Raw genomic sequence first — 22,091 nt, 5'->3', positions numbered from 1 at the left:
TTTTGGATGAAATGGGTCCCATTATGTCTGCCAAAAAACAAACACAGTAAGAACCTCATACCAACGGTCAAGCATGGTGGTGGTAGTGGGATGCTTTGGGGATGCTTTGCTGCCTCAGGACCTGGACAACTTTGATGCACTGCAAAGTAACTGGCATCTAGTGAACAAGAGAATATATTGAAAACTGATAAGGCAAACAGCATATATTTTGATTATGTGAGATGTACCATATCTATTTATTTTTTATGAAAAGTATTCATTCCAGTTTTGGAAAATTATACATTGAAACACATTGTTTTGCTGATTGAATACAAAACAAAATATACAGCAAGTGTATAATTTGGTACACACAAATTAATGTACAGTACATCTTAAATTATTTGTCACTTTGTGATACACAATTTTAAACTTGTATGACAAATATTCAAATAAAATGTGCAGAAAAATAACAAATACTGAAATATTTTTTCCACTTTATAAAAATAAATACAAGATGGGTGTTTCCAAACGTAATCATTTGCTACGTTAGGTAGCTACAGTATATTTTAATGATAATTATAGTTATTGTTAAGTTAATAATGAATTAGGCCTACTTAAGTTAATATTGTGTATTTCAGTCAGTAATCAAAGGTACAACATATACATTTGCTGTGCTGTTTCATGTAGTTTCTTCTTCTTCATAACCAAGGCAGCATTGGGAACATTAGTGCTTTTGGTAAACATACTTCTGAAATGTGCCTGCATTCTATCATGCAGAAAAAAAACTGTGAAAGGTACTCATTCAGTATTTTGGCTTATTAGAGGCACGTGTGAATTACAACCGGTAAGACCATCCACATTCAAGTGAAATAACACGACTCAACAAAACCAAAATATGATTATGTCCAATGACTCGACGGCTTATCACAACAGGCTCAACCACTGTATTCCTCCGTCCGTCCTCCGTCTCTTGATATTCTTACTGCAGATTTGGAATGATATGCTCAGCTGCCCACATGGTTTTAGTCTATTGTGGAGACAGGCAGCCCAATTCTGATCTTTTGCCCAATTATTGGCAAAATATCTGATATGATTGGTGAAAAGTGAAGAAAAAAAACCATCAGAATTGGGCTGCCTATCTAAAACGCAGCCTTAGTGTCATATAAGTGTCACAGATATAACATCTCAAATCTCATGTTACACAAAGGACAACATCTAGGAGAACCTAAAATGCTTGACACCTGATAACAGTCACACAAGCTCAGAGGTTTCCTGGTAGTCTGAACAGCGGGGGGGGGGGGGGGGGGGGGGGGGGGGGCTGAGGTAAAGCTGTGGATGGGGCTGAAAGGAGGCATCTCATGTGGCATTTGAGGAACAGCGTTGGAGAAGAAGGGCGTGGCACGTATCACAGACCCTCACTGGTTTTGGCGAGGCGGGGAGGGGCAGCTCGTTGTCAGAGCAGGCATTGCAGAAGATCTCCCCACAGTTTCTACAGTGGTGCTAGAGAAATGAGACTCATTGAAAACACAAATCAGCTAATCTAGGCAAGAAGTACACTGCAAGGAAAATATGTGCGTTATGGTTTGCATAGGTTAACAATTAGAATGGCAACTATGTCACATCTTTTTGTGTTGCATGCTGGTTAAGCACTGTCCCAATTTATTTCACACAAAAAAATGTAATGAGTTTAACCTAACCTTTCTTCGAGAGATGGAGAACTCCTTCTCACACAGTTTACAGATGTTGCTGTCTTTGTCCTTCAGCCAGATCTGCCCCCCCTGGAATATTTGATTGTTAGATAGGCGACTCATGAAACAGCATGGGCCAAGGTCAACATGCGTGTTAGTAGATCAGTTGTTTTCATAAGAACAAAAAAAATGGGCTGATTGGACTGAACTTTCACTTGAATAACAATGTAGAACTCGAGAGACACTTACCTGAAGAGCTTTATTTGCCTCTTTTATGTCCTCGATTTTAAGTTTTGATCTGTGTTAAGAATAAGACAAGCCAGGCATCAGTTAACAGATTTCACGTCACTCAATTTATTCATGCAAAATTCCTAACTGGAACTTTGCAACAGTATGTGGACTAACTAAGGCCAAGAGGCATGTAAAAGGATCATGGATGTGATTATAGTCCCTCCTCCACAACATAAAAGCATGTTGCTCCTTTCCACTCCTTTCTGAAAAGGTACGTTGAGATTGCTCTAACTGATGGGGGTAAGAGGGTGCATTCCTTTTTGAAAGACAGACCATGTTAAATAAAAATACATCAAACGAGGAGTTTAAAATAGACAAGTACTCGCTAAGTTTGCATCCCAGCTCCTCCAGGGCCTGCTCCTGTTCGTCACATACTCCAGTCAGCTGGCTGTTCTCATCCTGCAGCCTGTGGAACTCCTGGAGAAAAACATGTCAAATACGTCAGTCCACTGTGTGTAAATATACTCTGTGACACAACGTAAAATATGTTGAACATAATACTTTTTAAATGCCACAATGTCACAAAAAGCCCTACGAGGAACCCTCACAAACCTTTTTAAGGCCATTTATTTGCTGGGCTTCAGCACTGAGCTGGGCGACGATGTCTCGTTCCTTCTCCAGGTTGTTTTGTAAGGTCTGCTGCCACTCCTTCTCAATCTTTAAGTCTGTCTCCAGCTGCAACCTATAACAGGAACAACATCCCGGATAACTCTGTTCAGTCTGTATCGCTGAAGATTGGCGCTAAACATTTAAAAGTCTTTTCCGACTGAGTCGACATTTGTAGCATTTACCATAAAGGCACTCTTCGCTAGCACGGGAACACTGCCTTTAAATTTCAAATCACACTGTAACGCTGAATTTCCGGTATACGGACTGAATAGAGCCCCAAATCTTCATTTTGGTGCAGAGACAAACAATATATTTATTATATAGAAGGAACAAGTGCTAAGAGCTGCTGTAAATATACCGTATGTATGTGTACTTACCTCTGCTTCTCTCTCTGGGCTACCTGCTTTTGGAGGCTGTCGGCTTTGTTGACAAAGTCCTGCTTGAATTTGCGCGCTCCATCTTCTGCGGTCCAGCGGTCCCGATCAACCTCCTGTAATCTGGTGTAATTCAAACCAACTGGGTAAAACTGAGGCTCCAATCACAAGGAAAAAGGGGTGCAGGGGGTTGGGATGCAATGGGACAAACTGGCAAAAGAAAAGGGGAGGCCAAACATCTACAGGCAGACCATTCTGAAGAGAAGATGGCCAGACAGTGGCAGGCAGACCATTCTGAAGAGAAGATGGCCAGACATCTACAGGCAGACCATTCTGAAGAGAAGATGGCCAGACATCTACAGGCAGACCATTCTGAAGAGAAGATGGCCAGACATCTACAGGCAGACCATTCTGAAGAGAAGATGGTCAGACATCTACAGGCAGACCATTCTAAAGAGAAGATGGTCAGACATCTACAGGCAGACCATTTTAAAGAGAAGATGGCCAGACATCTACAGGCAGACCATTCTGAAGAGAAGATGGCCAGACATCTACAGGCAGACCATTCTGAAGAGAAGATGGCCAGACATCTACAGGCAGACCATTTTAAAGAGAAGATGGCCAGACATCTACAGGCAGACCATTTTAAAGAGAAGATGGCCAGACATCTACAGGCAGACCATTCTAAAGAGAAGATGGCCAGACATCTACAGGCAGACCATTCTAAAGAGAAGATGGTCAGACATCTACAGGCAGACCATTCTAAAGAGAAGATGGTCAGACAGTGGCAGGAAGACCATTCTAAAGAGAAGATGGTCAGACAATGGCAGGACAGTTTGTAACATTTCTATGGACACAATCAGGGAGCTGATTTAACGCTGGCAATTATTTTTAAAAGATTCATTCCACTACCACAATTTCAAAACATCTAACTTTATTGTTTCATGTGATAAAAGACAATTATGATACTTTTTATTGGCTATAATGAGTAGAGTATTTGCTCTTACAGATATGTTTGAGTGTATTAGCTTTTACAGTACCACAATAACAGGATGCACTACAAAACTTCCTTTAGTGAAAGGAGCTCGTCTTAACATTAGACTGATTAAAAAACCAACAAACTTTTTAAGAACAGTCAACCCATTACTTTACCATACTGCATATGAACAAATCCCCTGCCTAGTGTTTACTGAGAGTTAGTGGTTGTGTTTGAATGCTCAGAAAGAGATGTCTTTAACAAGCTTGTATTGGTGCTCAGTGTCTGCGCTGGCACATTTTACGAATGACATGGCGAGCGTTCGCGTCTGGCTTAGCAAATCTTTATCACTATTGAGACCAAGTAGACAAAACAGGAAGTGTATCGATGTAGAAATATGTATGAAATTAAACGTATGAGGGTAAAAGATGGAAGCAATAAAAGACAAGAAGGAAAAGAAAAGAGAAATAGGAAGTCAATATCAGGGAACTTCCATTTGACCAAAATAAATAAGAAATTGTTAAGCAAAGTATTCTCATCGAAATATCACAAAGAAGATGGCGTTAAACGAATGGAAGAGAAAGGGAGGGATGGTCCATGTTGACTGAGACATGACAAAGCTACGGTCACATCACATCACACAACAAGACTACAGCCAAGTCAATGCTCCAAAATGGATTTGTAATATGGTAAAACATACATTCATAATACACCTACATGCAAAAAGAGAAAATACTTTGCATGCCACTGGGCCGGTTTCCTGCACACAGATTAAGCCTAGTCCCAGACTATAAATCTCCATTGAAAGTACTTTTTAGTTCAGGGAAAGATTTACTCTGTGTCCAGGAAACCAGGCCTTAAATATTACCTTCAAATCATTTAAAAGGATATTTTAAGTCAACTCCCTTACCTCTGTTCCAGCAGTTTCATGGTTGCTGTGATTTGATTGGTCTTCTCCTCCAAACGAGTGATCATGTCGTTCTTCTGTTTCATGCCGTCATCGGAAGTCTGGTCGACAACACAGCAAAGCCATCAGATCAGTACAGTCACTGGAACATAACCTGATAACATAAACAACATAGCCTACTCTATGCACAAAAGCACCAGTAAAATCCGCCACACAAAAAGTTCCACGGCACCTGCATTTTTGAGTACATTTCCACGTTGATGGCCTTGACTTCGTCCAGCTGGTGGCGCAGGCCGATCAGTGTGTCCTGCTTCTCGTGGATGTCCTTCTCCAACAGTTTCATGGCCAGATCCATCTCCTGCTTCATGCTCACCTGCACCACCAACTCATTCTCCACATCCTACAGTGGGGGACAAGGAGAACAGCTGTCCGTCACCCCAAATCCTGCTCAACTGTAAAGCACTGACCTTTCTCACACAGACCATGCTACTGAATACTCCTTACAACCAAAGATGACCATTTCAGAATTCTGAATGGGCTTATATTGGCAATGTTTCCTCTATTGTAAAGGTGAGATAGTCTCCCCTTTCTACATTAGCTGCTTCCTCTGCCTAGAAAAAAAAACACTGGCTTCAATGGGTTTCAACTGAAAATGTGCCCCATATAGAAACATGATCAAGGGGAAATGCTGGATGATGACAGACCTGGCGTAGTTGACACTCCTCTCTGAGCTGCCTCCTGGCCTCGTTGTACATCTCGTCCAGGCCCTGCCTCGACTTCTTGAAGGTGTCCAGCTCCACGTCCACGTCCACCTGGGTCACCTGACAGACAGTGACACGTCAACAGAGGTGACATTAGTGGATTAGTCCAAACCCACAATTCCTAATACCACAAACACTACAAATGAGGAACACAGTTTTACATTTGACTGACAGAGAGAGAACAGGACATTGTAAAAGGCATACCACAAGTTGCTGCTGAGCTTTCATGAGAATAATAGTGTTCTCATTTCTAAGCTGATGATTCTCCTCTTGTAGTTTGATTATGTTGTTTTTTGCAATTGCCAGCTACAATGAAAAGAAGTTCAAATGAATACCAAATCAGATGTATAAAATTGTCAATTATTTGTAATGTTAGTACTGTATTAATGAGAGACTTTGCCATACCTCCTCAATGAGTTTAGAGTTTGATTTCTCCAAGTTGTCGACCCTCCCTTGTAAGCCGTGTACTGAAGAACTGTGCCAAAGATACAAGTGCAAATTTAGTGCCATTTCGTATTTAGTCTCTCACAACAGGTGTTTGAAGAAGCACACTGCTTCAAGAATCGCATGTTTAAAACAGACTTAAAAAGGTCCTCACTAAAGAACATGAGTTAACGTCCTCACAAAACATGAGTACTTTCATTGTCTTTTAGAAGTACATTTCCTGCAGTTGAACTAGTGAGCTTGAGTTCTTTAGAGGTTGAGGTTGTGCAATAGGCATAAGACTATAGAAGAGAAAATACATTTATTTGCGTAACCAGTGCCAATAACTTGGTCTAAATAAGAGTTCCGCAGCAAAAAACACAGTTGAGCAATTATCACACACACACACACAAAAAAAACACAATGATACAGTATGGTAAAGAAAAAAGAAATACACTTACTTAAGCTGCCTGTTTAATTCTTCAACGTAGTTCTTCTGGTCCAGGATGGCTGCTATTTGACCATTTCTATTGGGAAAACAAATCATGGACGATAAATCAGAAAAGAGAACATTTATGTTCGAAAGTGTTAAGTATTTTGATATACAGTTGAAGTCGGAAGTTTAAAATACACCTTAGCCAAATTCATTTAAACGCAGTTTTTCACAATTCCTGACACTTAATTGTAGTAAAAAAAATCCCTATCTTAGATCAGTTAGGATTACCACTTTATTTTAAGAATGTGAAATGTCAAAATAATAGTAGAGAGAATGATTTATTTCATCTTTTATTTCTTTCATCATTTGGTAGCATTGCCTTTAAAATTGTTTAACTTGGGTCAAACATTTCGGGTAGCCTTCCACAAGCTTCCCACAATAAGTTGGGTGAATTTTGGCCCATTCCTCCTGACAGAGCTGGTGTAACTGAGTCAGGTTTGTAGGCCTCCTTGCTCGCAAACGTTTTTTCAGTTCTGCCCACAAATTTTCTATAGGATTGAGGTCAGGGCTTTGTGATGGCCACTCCAATACCTTGACTTTGTTGTCCTTAAGCCATTTTGCAACAACTTTGTAAGAATGCTTGGGGTCATTGTCCATTTGGAAGACCCTTTTGCGACCAAGCTTTAACTTCCTGACTGATGTCTTGAGATGTTGCTTCAATATATCCACATAATTTTCCATCCTCATGATGCCATTTATTTTGTGAAGTGCACCAGTCCCTCCTGCAGCAAAGCACCCCCACAACATGATGCTGCCACCCCCATACTTCACGGTTGGGATGGTGTTCATCAGCTTGCAAGCATCCTCTTTTTCCTCCAAATGTAACGATGGTCATTATGGCCAAACAGTTCTATTTTTGTGTTATCAGACTAGAGGACATTTCTCCAAAAAATACGATCTTTGTCCCCATGTGCAGTTGCAAACCGTAGTCTGGATTTTTTATGGCAGTTTTGGAGCAGTGGCTTCTTCCTTGCTGAGTGGCCTTTCAGGTCATGTCGATATAGGACTCGTTTTACTGTGGATATAAATACTTTTGTACCCGTTTCCTCCAGCATCTTCACAAGGTCCTTTGCGGATGTTCTGGGATTGATTTGCACTTTTCGCACCAAAGTACCTTCATCTCTAGGAGACAGAACACGTCTCCTTTCTGAGCGGTATGACGGCTGTGTGGTCCCATGCTGTTTATACTTGCGTACTATTGTTTGTACAGATGAATGTGGTACCTTCAGGCATTTGGAAATTGCTCCCAAGGATGAACCAGACTTGTGGAGGTCTACAATTTTTTTTCTGATGTCTTGGCTGATTTCTTTTGATTTTCCCATGATGTCAAGCAAAGAGGCACTGAGTTTGAAGGTAGGTCTTGAAATACATCCACAGGTACACCTCCAATTGACTCAAATGATGTCAATTAGCCTAACAGAAGCTTCTAAAGCCATGACAATTTACTGGAATTGTCCAAGCTGTTTAAAGGCACAGTCAACTTAGTGTATGTAAACTTCTAACCCACTGGAATTGTGATACAGTGAATTATAAGTGAAATAATCTGTCTGTAAACAGTTGTTGGAAAAATTACTTGTGTCATGCACAAAGTAGATGTCCTAACCGACTTGTCAAAACTATAGTTTGCTAACAAGAAATTTGTGGAGTGGTTGAAAAACGAGTTTTAATGACTCCAACCTAAGTGTATGTATACTTCCGACTTCAACTGTACTTGTATCTTTCTCAGCGTATCCAAGACAATGTGTAGTAGATATATTTTAATGGATATATTCCATCTCGTTAAAGCAACTAGAGTATCTACTTTACCTTTCTTCACTTCTGTAGTCATCAATGTCATTTTTCAAGTACATGGAGAAGTCAATGACCCCAACCTAAGAAATGTAAAATGTCACACAGCCAGTATTATTGAACATTTCTGCATAAACTTTGACCAGTATATTCCTTCTCAAATTGGGCTGAGACAATTGGAGTGTAAACGTCTGCTGCTAAAATCTGAATAGACTAGAAGCACAGCTGAACAGTTTAGATTATACTAATTTGTTTGGGCTTTGACAGTTGTAGATACTAGTTTGTTGGGATGAGACGAGTGCTCTCCACGAGGTGAAAGGAACGCTGATCCTGCGTCCGCGGGTAGGACCCTGAATAACATTGAGGTGTCCTCTCACTTGCCTATTTTAAAAGGCTGTCATGGGGAATTTAGAAAAATTGACTGAAGTGGGGGGGTTGACTCACCTGTGTATCCAGGTCTTCTCCCTTGACACAAAGGTTGGCATCGATCACATTGAGTCCCACCAGCAGGCCAACGATGACAGCACCCTCCTCCTCTACCATCACAGCAGAATTCTCATAGAAATCACTGTGGGTGCAAAACGCACAGCGAAACATATTTCCCATCAAATCATCATCACATACAATGTTTACAAATGAATAACTAAAATATAGTTGTTGCATAAGTATTCACCCCATTTGTTAACGCAAGCCTAAATTAGTTCAGGAGTCAAATTTGGCTTAACAAATCATATTAAGTTACATGGACTTCACAATGTGTGAAATTATAGGGGTTGACATGATTTTTGAATGACTACCTCGTCCTCTGTCCGCCATACATACAACATCTGTAAGGTTTCTCATTCAAGTAATGAATTTCAAACACAGATTCAACTACAAAGACCAGGGAGCTTTGCGAAAGCCTAATAAAGAAGGGCAGTGCATTTACATTACATTTACATTTTAGTCATTTAGCAGACACTCTTATCCAGAGCGACTTACAGTAGAGTGCATACATTTTATTACATTTTTTTTTTTAAATACTGGCCCCCCGTGGGAATCGAACCCACAACCCTGGCGTTGCAAGTGCCATGCTCTACCAACTGAGCTACAGTTGGTAGCCTATTGTTACTAGATGGGTAACAATAACAAATTTAGCACGGTCAAGTTAATAATGATGCTGTGGATTTTTTTTCACTCCACTTTGACAGTGTTTTGTGTAGATCATTCACCATATTTTAAAAATGAAATTTCACTTTTGTAACAATAAAATGTGAAGCTTCAAGGGGGGTGAATACTTATGATAGGCACTGTATATACCATCACTGCTTATTCTAACAGTTTTCTTATAGAAAATGACTGACACCACCTCTACCCATCTGAAGGTGTTAGCGTCTCGTCCGCTGAGAAGCAGATGGTGAACCACTACCGAGGAGGCTGTCTGTCTGCCGGCCCAAGGACTTTAAATGGAGGTGAAGATGTGTGTGAGGAAAACCAGTGTGAGTGAGTTGAGACTGGGAGTCCTTCCAGTACCTTAGCAGGTCCTTTCTGGTGATCAGAAGGCGGAGGTAATCAGCCAGCCTCTTCTGCATCAGAGCTAGACGCAGCCAGGCCCGAGCTCTGCCCAGCGGAGTCCTACAATAACAGAACAAAAACTACAGCCATTAGTCCAACAATACATATTGATATATGATATTCCTATTTAATTTCAAAGTGAAGAGCGGCCCATTGGGAGGGGGACAATACTTAATAGTGGATGAGTCATATAAAAACATCCAAACGCGGTGTACTGTATGTGTGTTGACATTAGATGTGGCGTGCATGATTTATGATCGACATGCAAGTTGTTTCCATAATGTTTAACAGCCCGGCTGAGTCATCTTTATAGCACACAGAGGAAAATGGGTATGCTTGCTTTCCTAGGTTATAGAACATACAGTGCAAAGTATTCAGACCCCTTCCCTTTTTCTCATTTTGTTAAGTTACAGCCTTATTCTAAAATGGATTGAATAATTTCCCCCCCTCATCAAATAATGGCAAAGATTTTTTTTTTTTTACAATTTTTTTGAAAAGGTAAGTCTTCAGACCCTTTGCTATGAGACTCGAAATTGAGCTCAGGTGCATCCTGTTTCCATTGAGCATCCTTAAGCTGTTTCTACAACTTGATTGGAGCCCACCTGTGTTATATATTCTATTGATTGGACATAGGGCTGTGGCGATCACAACATTTTGTCAGCCGGTGATTGTCAAGCAAATAACTGTCGGTCTCACAGTAATTGACTGTTAATTAGCATAAACACATTTAGCATCTCCTGGCTTCCTACAAGCCACTGATGCCGACCTTTGGAACATCTACATTTTAAAAAGTCTAATAAACTCATGTAATATAGCCTTCACCTTCACAATAAATCCATCATTTATTTTAGACAGGTCTAAAGAAACACGATATAAAGAAAATGTAGCCTTTTTCAGAAGAACATAATAGCATACTCTGAGTTGTCCTTATGTTAGGTCCTGATCTGGCTATGTCAAATGGCTTTGGGCTACACGTGTTCATTTAGCAGACAAGATTTGCTTAGAATTCTGTGGCATTATTTTATAGTATGAAGAATAAAATTGAACAAAGATGTTTTCTCCAAACGATTTGAGGGAGTGCGCAATTCTTTGTTGAGCCGTTAACAAATAGGTATTCCTATATGCTTAAATTTAGAGTTATTAATGTAACTTCAGTTGTTCTACAAACATTGGGCTATATGTTTTGATTTGTAATACATTGTAAGGCTGCATGTGACTAACAATGATTTGAAAAAAATAGCTTGAAAGGCATGAGCTCTGCTTTGTGTTGTGCACAGGCTGAACACACTACATCAGTCACTCATTCACAATTTGAAAAGCACTTGGTGTCTTTCAAATGAAGACAGACACATCGGGGACGCAACTGTGTGCGTCCTTATCCAAATCTGAGGTGCATATTGAAGATATTGCAAGAACTGTCCACATTTAGTTTTAGGCCTAACGAATAGCAAAAGCACTAGCCTATGTCAATCTACTATACCCCAAAGTACAAAAGTTGACCTATTCTGTGCGAGAAATAAATATTCCAAACATAGTCTGGGACAGTTGTGGGATGTGATAGATCCCACATGAACACAAACACTAGCATCAAAAAAACGTTTTTTATGCAATGGGGCGAACACAACAGAACAGAACTTTTTAGCTTAAAATGTTGATAAACTATCAGGATATTTCTTCACATTATAAGCTCAGCAATGCGCACACGGCAGTCAAGAGCAAATGTTCCATTAGTGGAAAACAACATTATCAAAAGTAACCACAAATGTGATTATGCGTGTAATGCTTTTGTTATTAATGTGCATTTTTATGGTGAAAATTATCTTCCCAGAACTTGAAACTCACGTGCTGCATACAGTATGTATGCCAGTTAGACTCTACACCTGTTGTAAAGCAGATTAATGTGCTTCATTTTAAAGAAGTTATTTGGCCACTTTAGTTGTGATTACAACCCTTATCAAAACATATAGGCCTATACTACATGAGGTGTGTGACTATTATTTGAAAAAGTAGAAGAAAAAAAAGAATGCGCTGTTTGCCTTAAGCTGGGCATCATTCACAAGTGATAGGCTAATATTGTCACCGATCACACTATTCTTGATTTAATCTTGTCTTTACATATACTAAATAATATATGTCTGAAATTTTGTTTTGACTTAGAATGGACCATTATCATGCACCTGTCGGGAAACAGGGGCAGCTGGAAAAAAATACATGTCATCTCTGCACTTAAATAGCAAATGGAGGATGCTTTTCCTGTGGTTCATTTTCATGCCAGCTAGGTAGTCTATACTCCTGCTGTAAAGATAAGCAATGTGATTAATATTTGCTTAATATTAGGAAAGTTGAGAAATAAATATAGTAGGCCTAGCCTATAGAAAACTGATGGGATCCTCCTCTTTTTAAGAGGCCATCACTCAGTTCTCACGCAATTGCATAGCCTATAGAAATGTTGCACAACACGAGCTTATGGGCTCTCATGAAGTGTTTGATTAGATTTTAGATTACATTTATGTCAGAGTGACTAGAGGGACAATAGAGTGCTGACTACCAGACAGTTAGTAAGTGTGGTAGGCTACTAATGACCATCAGCATCATCAGAGCTTGGAGAAGCCTAGTTACCATGACTAAACGATCACATGGAATTTGACTACCTTCAGGACTCGTGACCGCTGGTGTGGTGGTAATACGGTCACCGCAGCCCTAATTTCACATGATTTGGAAAGGCACACACCTGTCTATATAAAGGTCCCACAGTTGACAGTGCATGTCAGAGCAAAAACCAAGTCATGAGGTCGAAGGAATTGTCCGTAGAGCTCCGAGACAGGATTGTGTCGAGACACAGATCTAGGGAAGGGTACCAAAAATGTCTGCAGCACTGAACACAGTGGCCTCCATCATTCTTAAATGGAAGAAGTTTGGAACCACCAATACTCTTCCTAGAGCTGGCCACACGGCCAAACTGAGCAATCGGGGAGAAGGGCCGTGGTCAGGGAGGTGACCAAGAACCGGATGATCACTGTCAGAGCTCCAGAGTTCCTCTGTGGAAATGGGAGGCAACCATCTCTGCAGCACTCCACCAATCAGGCCTTTATGGTAAAGTGGCCAGACGGAAGTCACTCCTCAGTAAATGGCACATGACAGCCCGCTTGGAGTTTGCCAAAAGGAACATAAAGGACTCTCAGACCATGAGAAACAAGATTCTCTGGTTTGATGAAACCAAGATTGATCTCTTTGGCCTGAATGCCAAGCATCACCTCTGGAGGAAACCTGGCACCATCCCTACGGTGAAGCATGTTGGTGGCAGCATCATGCTGTGGGGATTTTTCAGCGGTAGGACCTGGGATCAAGGGAAAGATGAATGAGGGAAAGTACAGAGAGATCCTTGATGAAAACCTGCTCCAGAGAGCTCAGGACCTCAGACTGGGGTGAAGGTTCACCTTCCAACAGGACAACAACCCTAACCACACAGCCAAGACAAGGCAGGAGTGACTTCAGGACAAGTCCCTGAATGTCCTTGAGTGGCCCAACCAGAGCCTGGACTTGAACCGAATCGAACATCCCTGGAGAGACCTGAAAATAGCTGTGCAGTGACCTGCACATCCAACCTGACAGAGCTTGAGAGAATCTGCAGAGAAGAATGGGAGAAACTCCCCAAATACAGGTGTGCCAAGCCTGTAGTGTCATACCCAAGAATAATCTAAGCTGTAATCGCAGCCAAAGGTGCTTCAACGAAGTACTGAGTAAAGGGTCTGAATACTTATGTAAATGTCATATTTCATTATTATTACTGTTGCTTTTTAATTAGCAAAAAAAAAAGAAAAACCTGTTTTTGCTTTGTCATTAATGTGTGTAGACTGATGACGGGGGGGGGGGAAATCACATTTAATCAATTTTAGAAAATGGCTGTAACGTAACACAATGTGAATACTTTCCGAATGCACTGTATGTCTTAACCTTTCTATATGTGGTTCCCTTTACAATCTGGGCTGAAATTATGCTTCACCAGAGTTTCAGTCTTAATGAAAAACACGAAGCGAAAGTACAAAAATACTTTGAGGCACTTCCTTGTTCTGGCTCAAGTTTCTCTTTAGCAGTGAACACAGGGTTCCAATTAGGCCTAGTGCTTTTAAACTTGTAGTACACTTTCTGCTTGCAGTGAACCGTAGTGGTCATTAGGGCCTACAAATGTAAACAAAACCAACGTGAACACAAAGTTCATAAAATATACATTTCTGAGAAGAAAGGACACTGTTCTGGTGAGCTCAAATGTGTAAACCCCTTAGTTAACCGAAAAACATGACAAACAAAAGCCAACGTGTTTGGGCATGGTGTCAGCCAGTTTCAGGGCGTAAAGATGAAGGCTGACACCATGCCCAAATGCATTGGCCTGTTTGTCTTGTTCTTAACTATTTCTAACTAAATGCCACGAAAATAAAGGCTTTTTAAGGCTTGATTCAATCGGTATCACTGAAGATCAGCTTTGCAGCTTGATTGACATTTAAAGCCAATGTTCCCTCATTAGCGGAGACTGCATTCAAGGTAAATGCTGCATATGTCGGCTCAATCCGAAATTACCTTAAAACTTCAAGCGTGCTACATCGCTGAACTTCGGTGATACGGATTGAATCAAGCCCTAATCAAGAAGTTAATCCCTCCATTTTTCTACATAGAAATGTCAGCTACAGTCATCTCTCTCTCTCTCTCTTCTGGTACCATACTTTAGTCCTGGTAGGTCCCTGACGCTGGCTGCGATCTCTCCTGCCTCGGGACACAACTTCTCCACCATCTCCAGAGGACCCCACAGAGACTTGTTGTATCCAAGAAATGACTTCTTCACTGCGGGTGCAAGAATAAACATTGAGCCTTATCTCATAGGTAATGTTGCAACAACATATTTTCTCCAGTGTGTTGTGTAACTTTTAACTATCAAGAAAATAATGGGAAATGGGAGATTATAGCATATTTATATATTCCGGCACATCCTGCCAACAGTGGGCATGGAGGATGATACAGTATGTGTTGGTTAATGAACATAACAAATCATTATGTAATAAAAATGTGTCCATGAGCTGATCGTGTCAACATTATGAATGGGATTCAACTAGTTCTGCACCATGGTAACGATGATAAGTGAATACCTCTGAGGCCATGTTTGAGGCAGTGCTCCATGACAACAAAGAACTGCTGGAGTGGGGGGTAGTCGGAGTCCAGGGTGCGTCCAAAACTGAGGGCCGACTCAATCAGGCCTTTGATGCTGAGCTTGGCCATATTCAGCAGGTTGGTTCTCTCCATCGACATAGGGTCCCGCAGAGCTGGAGAGGGAAGGAAACAGACCCACATTTGGGAATGGTCAATTCAAACACTACCTATAGTATGTCAACAAAGAGCCATGCCATTATGTTTTGCATAGTGGTGCACACATACATACATACATACATACATACATACATACATACATACATACATACATACATACAGCACATGTTGACATCTGTAATGCCTATCTACATTATGTCAATAAACAGTCATCAATTCATCATCTCACATGTCATAGTTCCATTTCATAGTTCCATTTCATAGTTCTCTGCAATATGTGTTGTACAGACATGACACCGTATGTTGGCACGTTATTGGGTTTCATCCTGGCTAATAAATAACCTTTTCTGATCAACTAAATGTGTGATGAGTGTTTCATTACTATTTCTGATCGAACCAGAAGAAAACATCGATCAGAAAGAGTTTTGCACTGGCCTTTAGCTGTAAATATGCAACTGACACATGGGGCAAATGATGCCATCTATCATGTTGCTATTCTGCTTCAGATCAGAGTAGTCAGTAGGTGAGAGATCTGTTCATGTGCAATCTGTGTGTTACAGGCCTATTCCCACTCCACAAGGGACGCAGCTGGTCTGAATCACCCAAAGGAACTGCAGCAAGCATCGCATCTGGATCACCATATGAACACGGGGTGTGGTTCTAACTAGCTATTGGTTAATCGCACAAAAACATCATGAGGTTATCACAATTTGACAGTGACTGAGTTGAATTGATAAGAGAATAATTCTGCTCACGCAGAAAAATAGATGCATGTCGCACAAACAATGACCGACATATATGCATTTGATACTGTAGCAACACGTTTGGAGCAGGGACGGGACGACACGACAGCTGTGTTGATCTATGCAAAATCAAACAACAAAACAAGATGAGCACATAACTCCAAATTACCTTGGGCACTCCATTCGTTTACAAAAGATGTGGGTTCCGCTACCTTCGCCAAAACATGACTGCTGCTTCCTGAAAAGGTCTCTGATGCTTTCCTGGCTAGTGCAAATATGGGTGCCTGCCATCTCCCGTCCCCGGCTCTCATGGTCGTGGTGGTGTTGGCTTTTTCACCGGCCGATTTTTCTTCCTGAAACCTAAGGATTCCGAATACTTGAGACTTCTCTTTGTTGCTCTCTGCTTCAGCTAATACAAGGTCGTGCTCTGCAGGTGTCGCCATCGTCGAAATATCATACGGACAATTCACCTGGCGACCATTGTTGCAGAAATGTCTGGGATAGCATTGCTAAATCATCCAATCCCAACACTCTAATGCCTATCAAATGTCGTCTACATTCTAAGTGTGAGCGCCGCTTTCACAGGCATCAATGACAAATGATGATCCCTTATTCGCCGCAGAGTGTACAGATCCTATGAAGCCGAATCCCTCAGGTCCGTTTGGGTGGCGTCAAAAACGCACACAAATGCACTACGTAATGGCGTGAGATGCTTGGGATTGTGCTACCCTCTACTGCGGCCTGGAAGAAATCTCGTTCCTTCTGCATACAATTTGGAGTACTGTATAATATAATGATATGTACAGGTATCAGTTATTTAAATGGAGTAAAATAAAATCTGATTTAAGTAATTAAATATTAATAAAACAATTAGTAAACTTGCCTAGTTCTATACAGCGTTTAGAGAAAATAGAAGTGTTGATCAAACATTAATATTTCTTGTCATCAAAAGTTCACAGAAATTAATAATCTTACCAAGTAATGAATAAAAAAAATGGTCACTAGATAAACTTGATGCATGTCCCTCTAAAGTTTATAAATTATCTGAAATGGATAGTTTTCATAATTCAATGGAGCCTTTTAGTAGGATTCCAGTTTTTCCAAGTCTGTGTCTGTAATACTCAGTTAAAAAAAAAGAGTGGGCACAATATAATTGAGAAGAAATTATAGGCTATCTGCTTTTGTTTACCTTGACTGTATGCAAGTCTCTCCATGCTCTCAGTATGAGTGATACCCCAGCGATGTAAACTTTGAGGGGAATACATGGTGAAGATCACTTCAACCCAAGATGGTCCTGGGACCTGGACAAACAACTATTTAGTCTGCAGTAAGAGAGGAGAGAAGTCGAAGTGTTACACAAATACAGGGATGCCAACAACAGCCTTAGAAAAAACATCACACACATTCTCCCCATGAGAGAATAATGACTGTGAAATGTAAATTATAATTCATGCAAAACCAAAATCATGAAATTGAAGGGGAAATAACTGATTTATGTGCCCGAGGGCCAACTGAGGCCCACACAGTGTCAGTTGGTCACAAACCAACATAAAACAGGAATATTCTGACACAGTATAATGTGCACTTTATTGCCCTTAGTTTTGAATCTGGACCATAACACAGCATGTCATGAGCTCATGGAAAGAGATAAACAAAATGATAAACAATGTAATAAATCCGAGCAATATGGTTATAAATATGTTGGTCTTAGATCCATTAACTAAATAAGCGGAACATTGTTCCGTGGAACCATACAGATTCTATTAACTTGCCTATTCCGTTTCCTAATTCTACAGGCGGAACAGCCTTCTTGTATTTTCAGAAGCAAGCAGGAACCAGGACTGTGGAGTCCATTGTGTCCACTGACAGTGTCAGTAACATTTCTGCTGTTTTCCTGCTGATTTGCCAGTCAGTGCTGCACTATCATATGACTCTGATTTCCTGCGGCACCCTCCCTTTCTACCAGTTACACATGGACTGAGATATGTCCTCTACACTCTGTAACATCCTTCCTGAGAGATATAATCTACATTATAACATCCTCTCTGAGATATATATTCTATACTGTAACATCCTTCCTGAGAGATATAATCTACATTATAACATCCTCTCTGATATATATATTCTATACTGTAACATCCTCCCTGAGACATGTACTCTACACTGTAACATCCTCCCTGAGAGATATAATCTACATTATAACATCCTCTCTGAGATATATATTCTATACTGTAACATCCTCTCTGAGATATATATTCTATACTGTAACATCCTCCCTGATATATATATTCTATACTGTAACATCCTCCCTGATATATATATTCTACACTGTAACATCCTCCCTGAGATATATATTCTACACTGTAACATCCTCCCTGATATATATATTCTATACTGTAACATCCTCCCTGAGATATATATTCTACACTGTAACATCCTCCCTGATATATATATTCTACACTGTAACATCCTCCCTGATATATATATTCTACACTGTAACATCCTCCCTTTGAGATATAATCTACATTATAACATCCTCCCTGAGATATATATTCTATACTGTAACATCCTCTCTGATATATATATTCTACACTGTAACATCCTCCCTGATATATATATTCTATACTGTAACATCCTCCCTGAGAGATATAATCTACATTATAACATCCTCCCTGATATATATATTCTATACTGTAACATCCTCCCTGAGAGATATAATCTACATTATAACATCCTCCCTGATATATATATATTCTATACTGTAACATCCTCCCTGAGAGATATAATCTACATTATAACATCCTCCCTGATATATATATTCTATACTGTAACATCCTCCCTGAGAGATATAATCTACATTATAACATCCTCCCTGATATATATATTCTATACTGTAACATCCTCCCTGATATATATATTCTATACTGTAACATCCTCCCTGAGATATATATTCTATACTGTAACATCCTCCCTGATATATATATTCTACATTATAACATCCTCCCTGATATATATATTCTATACTGTAACATCCTCTCTGATATATACATTCTATACTGTAACATACTCTCTGAGATATATAATCTACATTATAACATCCTCCCTGATATATATATTCTATACTGTAACATCCTCCCTGAGACATGTACTCTACACTGTAACATCCTCCCTTCTGTGTTCTCTTGTAGAATGTTCACTGAACATAGACTAATTAACATTATACACTAGTACTAAACAAACCGCTGGACTGTCTGTCTGGACTTTGATGAAAATAGTGCTGACTTACCTCAGGCAGAGCAACAATAGCAGCAGCACACTGCTTGGCTTGTTTCAGATGGGCTCAGACTGACTCAGTAACTCCAGATCTTGCCTGGCTGGGTTGGGGTCTGTTTGGTGTGCTGCATTGGGCCTTGGTACTGAGGGAGCCTCATCCCTCTGCAGTCAGTCACAGGCAGAGAAGAGGGAATGTCGCCCAGTGGAACAACTCGGAGCACAGAGTACACATACGGGCAGCAGATGAGAGGGGTCGATGAGGGCGGAGGAGGAGTCTCCTGTTTGAGGAGGGGCAGGAATGGTTCTGCTGATGTGGAGGAACAAGCCTACACAGGCCGGCCAATCCCTGGCCTCCTGTAGTAAATGTATTGCAAAGACATTCAGGAAGTGGTTTAAGTGAGTGACACCAAAGATGGTGGATGAATTAAGATGTCCCACTCAGACCGTTTACCATTAAAAAAGGTCAGTTCCGGTCTGCTTAACGGGGTGGCTGTATATGAAGCAGAAAACATTCGGGAATAGGATGTGTCCTTCCTCTTCCGTCTCTGATGACACCTCTGTATGAATGCATTACTAGCAAAATGCATGGAATACATAGATTAAGATGGTGACACCTCTGTATGAATGCATTACTAGCAAAATACATGGAATACATAGATTAAGATGGTGACACCTCTGTATGAATGCATTACTAGCAAAATGCATGGAATACATAGATTAAGATGGTGACACCTCTGTATGAATGCATTACTAGCAAAATGCATGGAATACATAGATTAAGATGGTGACACCTCTGTATGAATGCATTACTAGCAAAATGCATGGAATACATAGATTAAGATGGTGACACCTCTGTATGAATGCATTACTAGCAAAATGCATGGAATACATAGATTAAGATGGTGACACCTCTGTATGAATGCATTACTAGCAAAATGCATGGAATACATAGATTAAGATGTATCAAGATGATCTGATCACTCAAGAAGTAATTCGGTGATCATTCACAGTGACAGAAATGTATCAAATATTAATGTGGATATTACTTTCAAGTGACCATTCATTATTTAGCAATTAGTAATGTATTTGTATTATTTAGAATGACATACAACATAACAAACTGCTGTTTTATGTTCAAATGGTAATCCAACTGTCCGATTAGTAAAAATGTAATGTTTAATTGTCAGTCATCTCGGTTAATCCAGAACTAAAATCTCACATAATTAGTCAGATGTGTAGTCTGTCCACGAGAGATACAATTTTCTCATATGATGTTCTATATTCTACCCAGAAGATGGTAGTATTTCCCAAGGCAAGAGTCATGGTACCCGCTCCTTCCATTAGATTGACAATCTGTTTAATTTGGATTAATAAAAGGAATGGACAGATCGTATTGTAATGTTTGACCATGCGGTCAAACAGGAATGATGGAAAGAGAACACAATTATTTGTGGTTCCTATTTAAAGAAAGCTACCAGGCACCAACATGATGTCACTCATCCCAACCTTTGCTCCATTCATAAATCACAGTGTTTGAAAAATGGATTTAGTTTTAGTGCCTCAAGTAACTATTATTGTGTATATTTGGTCATCAACATCACACTAGTAGCCGTTTGGCCAGGGTGGTGGCTGCTGGGTAATTGATTTAAAGATTTTCCATACTTGAGTGATCAATAAAACCCTGTATGTCGTGACAGTTACCTGTCAACAAATCAATAAAGGCTATGGAGCCGGTCAGCAGCAGGTCATTACCAGGAAGGCAGGGAGCCTCCCTCTGAGGAGAAAGATAAAGCAATCACCATGATCAGGACGGAGGAGTTAGCAAAACCGATTGAGAATCTCACCATGATCAGGACGGAGGAGTTAGCAAAACCGATTGAGAATCTCCCCATGGTCAGGACGGAGGAGTTAGCAAAACCGATTGAGAATCTCCCCATGGTCAGGACGGAGGAGTTAGCAAAACCGATTGAGAATCTCCCCATGGTCAGGACGGAGGAGTTAGCAAAACCGATTGAGAATCTCCCCATGGTCAGGACGGAGGAGTTAGCAAAACCGATTGAGAATCTCCCCATGGTCAGGACGGAGGAGTTAGCAAAACCGATTGAGAATCTCCCCATGGTCAGGACGGAGGAGTTAGCAAAACCGATTGAGAATCTCCCCATGGTCAGGACGGAGGAGTTAGCAAAACCGATTGAGAATCTCCCCATGGTCAGGACGGAGGAGTTAGCAAAACCGATTGAGAATCTCCCCATGGTCAGGACGGAGGAGTTAGCAAAACCGATTGAGAATCTCCCCATAATCAGGGCAGGGGATTTGAAATCAGGTAACTGTCACAACACACAGGGCTCTTTATTGGTTGAAAAATCTCTGAATTGTATAATAAGAAAAATGAGAGCAATTCAGAGACATTTCAACCGTTGCCATGAAAGAGCCCAGAAGCCTGGTAATTGGGATGAGGTACTGTATATAAGCCACTGCTAATAGTTCTAATACATAATTCATGAACAAAGTATTCACATTTTTGATGCAAAAGAAACAAAGTGCTCAAAGCCTTTCTGCAGCAATACCATTGATGGTCATATACGGTATTGTTTTTATAGGCTTGAGGGAAACTCACACAAAAGTATGCCATTGTTGAGCTCCAGTGGGAGGATATTTAGTAGTATTTCACCACACACCAAGACATATGAGGAGAAAGATCATCTTTAACTACCTGTTTGAGTATTTCAATGTAACCTACTGTCTCTTATTTTATACCTACATCTCACAGCTGGCTACAGCTGTACCCAGTGGTATCGCAGGCTCGATCTTTACCTTGGCCACAAATGCACTGTCGCAGAAAATGAATGGAGAGGGCAAGTCCAGTAATGTATTAGCAGCAAAAAGGCCTCTGAGTGGTATTCTATTGCTGGG

The 22,091-nt window shown here is 40.4% G+C and overlaps 1 protein-coding gene across 3 annotated transcripts; it reads right to left on the bottom strand.

Annotated features, from left to right (window-relative positions):
* Positions 1 to 1,274: 1,274 nt before the first annotated feature.
* Positions 1,275 to 19,408, bottom strand: LOC115201640 (RUN and FYVE domain-containing protein 2). Of its 3 annotated transcripts, XM_029765438.1 has the most exons (19): positions 19,192 to 19,408; positions 17,095 to 17,227; positions 14,985 to 15,158; positions 14,565 to 14,682; positions 9,805 to 9,906; positions 8,737 to 8,860; positions 8,311 to 8,375; positions 6,470 to 6,535; positions 5,991 to 6,060; positions 5,790 to 5,891; positions 5,529 to 5,645; positions 5,057 to 5,224; positions 4,828 to 4,925; positions 2,945 to 3,064; positions 2,511 to 2,640; positions 2,281 to 2,375; positions 1,917 to 1,965; positions 1,677 to 1,757; positions 1,275 to 1,479 (listed from the first exon to the last, which is right to left on the bottom strand). In XM_029765438.1, the coding sequence occupies exons 2-19, from the start codon at positions 17,168 to 17,170 to the stop codon at positions 1,336 to 1,338; spliced, it is 1,899 nt and encodes a 632-aa protein (XP_029621298.1). In that variant the 5' UTR covers positions 17,171 to 17,227; positions 19,192 to 19,408; the 3' UTR covers positions 1,275 to 1,335. The 3 variants fall into 3 exon arrangements, with proteins under 3 accessions (XP_029621298.1, XP_029621297.1, XP_029621300.1); XM_029765437.1 differs by lacking the exons at positions 17,095 to 17,227; positions 19,192 to 19,408 and adding an exon at positions 16,075 to 16,594; XM_029765440.1 differs by lacking the exons at positions 1,275 to 1,479; positions 1,677 to 1,757; positions 1,917 to 1,965; ... (3 more) ...; positions 17,095 to 17,227; positions 19,192 to 19,408 and adding exons at positions 3,859 to 4,267; positions 16,075 to 16,594.
* Positions 19,409 to 22,091: the final 2,683 nt, after the last annotated feature.

The sequence above is a fragment of the Salmo trutta genome, chromosome 10 (assembly GCF_901001165.1).
Source record: "Salmo trutta chromosome 10, fSalTru1.1, whole genome shotgun sequence".
Lineage (NCBI taxonomy): Eukaryota > Metazoa > Chordata > Actinopteri > Salmoniformes > Salmonidae > Salmo > Salmo trutta.
This window is presented reverse-complemented; position numbering and strand designations above follow the sequence as displayed.

Excerpts from the sequence above, each read along its gene's own strand:
- LOC115201640 (XM_029765437.1), bottom strand. The coding sequence starts at position 16,348 with ATGGCGACACCTGCAGAGCACGACCTTGTATTAGCTGAAGCAGAGAGC. Across the intron at positions 4,926-5,056 it reads AAATGTACTCAAAAATGCAG|ACTTCCGATGACGGCATGAA; the intron begins GTGCCGTGGAAC and ends GTTGTCGACCAG. Across the intron at positions 1,758-1,916 it reads AGGCAAATAAAGCTCTTCAG|GGGGGGCAGATCTGGCTGAA; the intron begins GTAAGTGTCTCT and ends CAAATATTCCAG.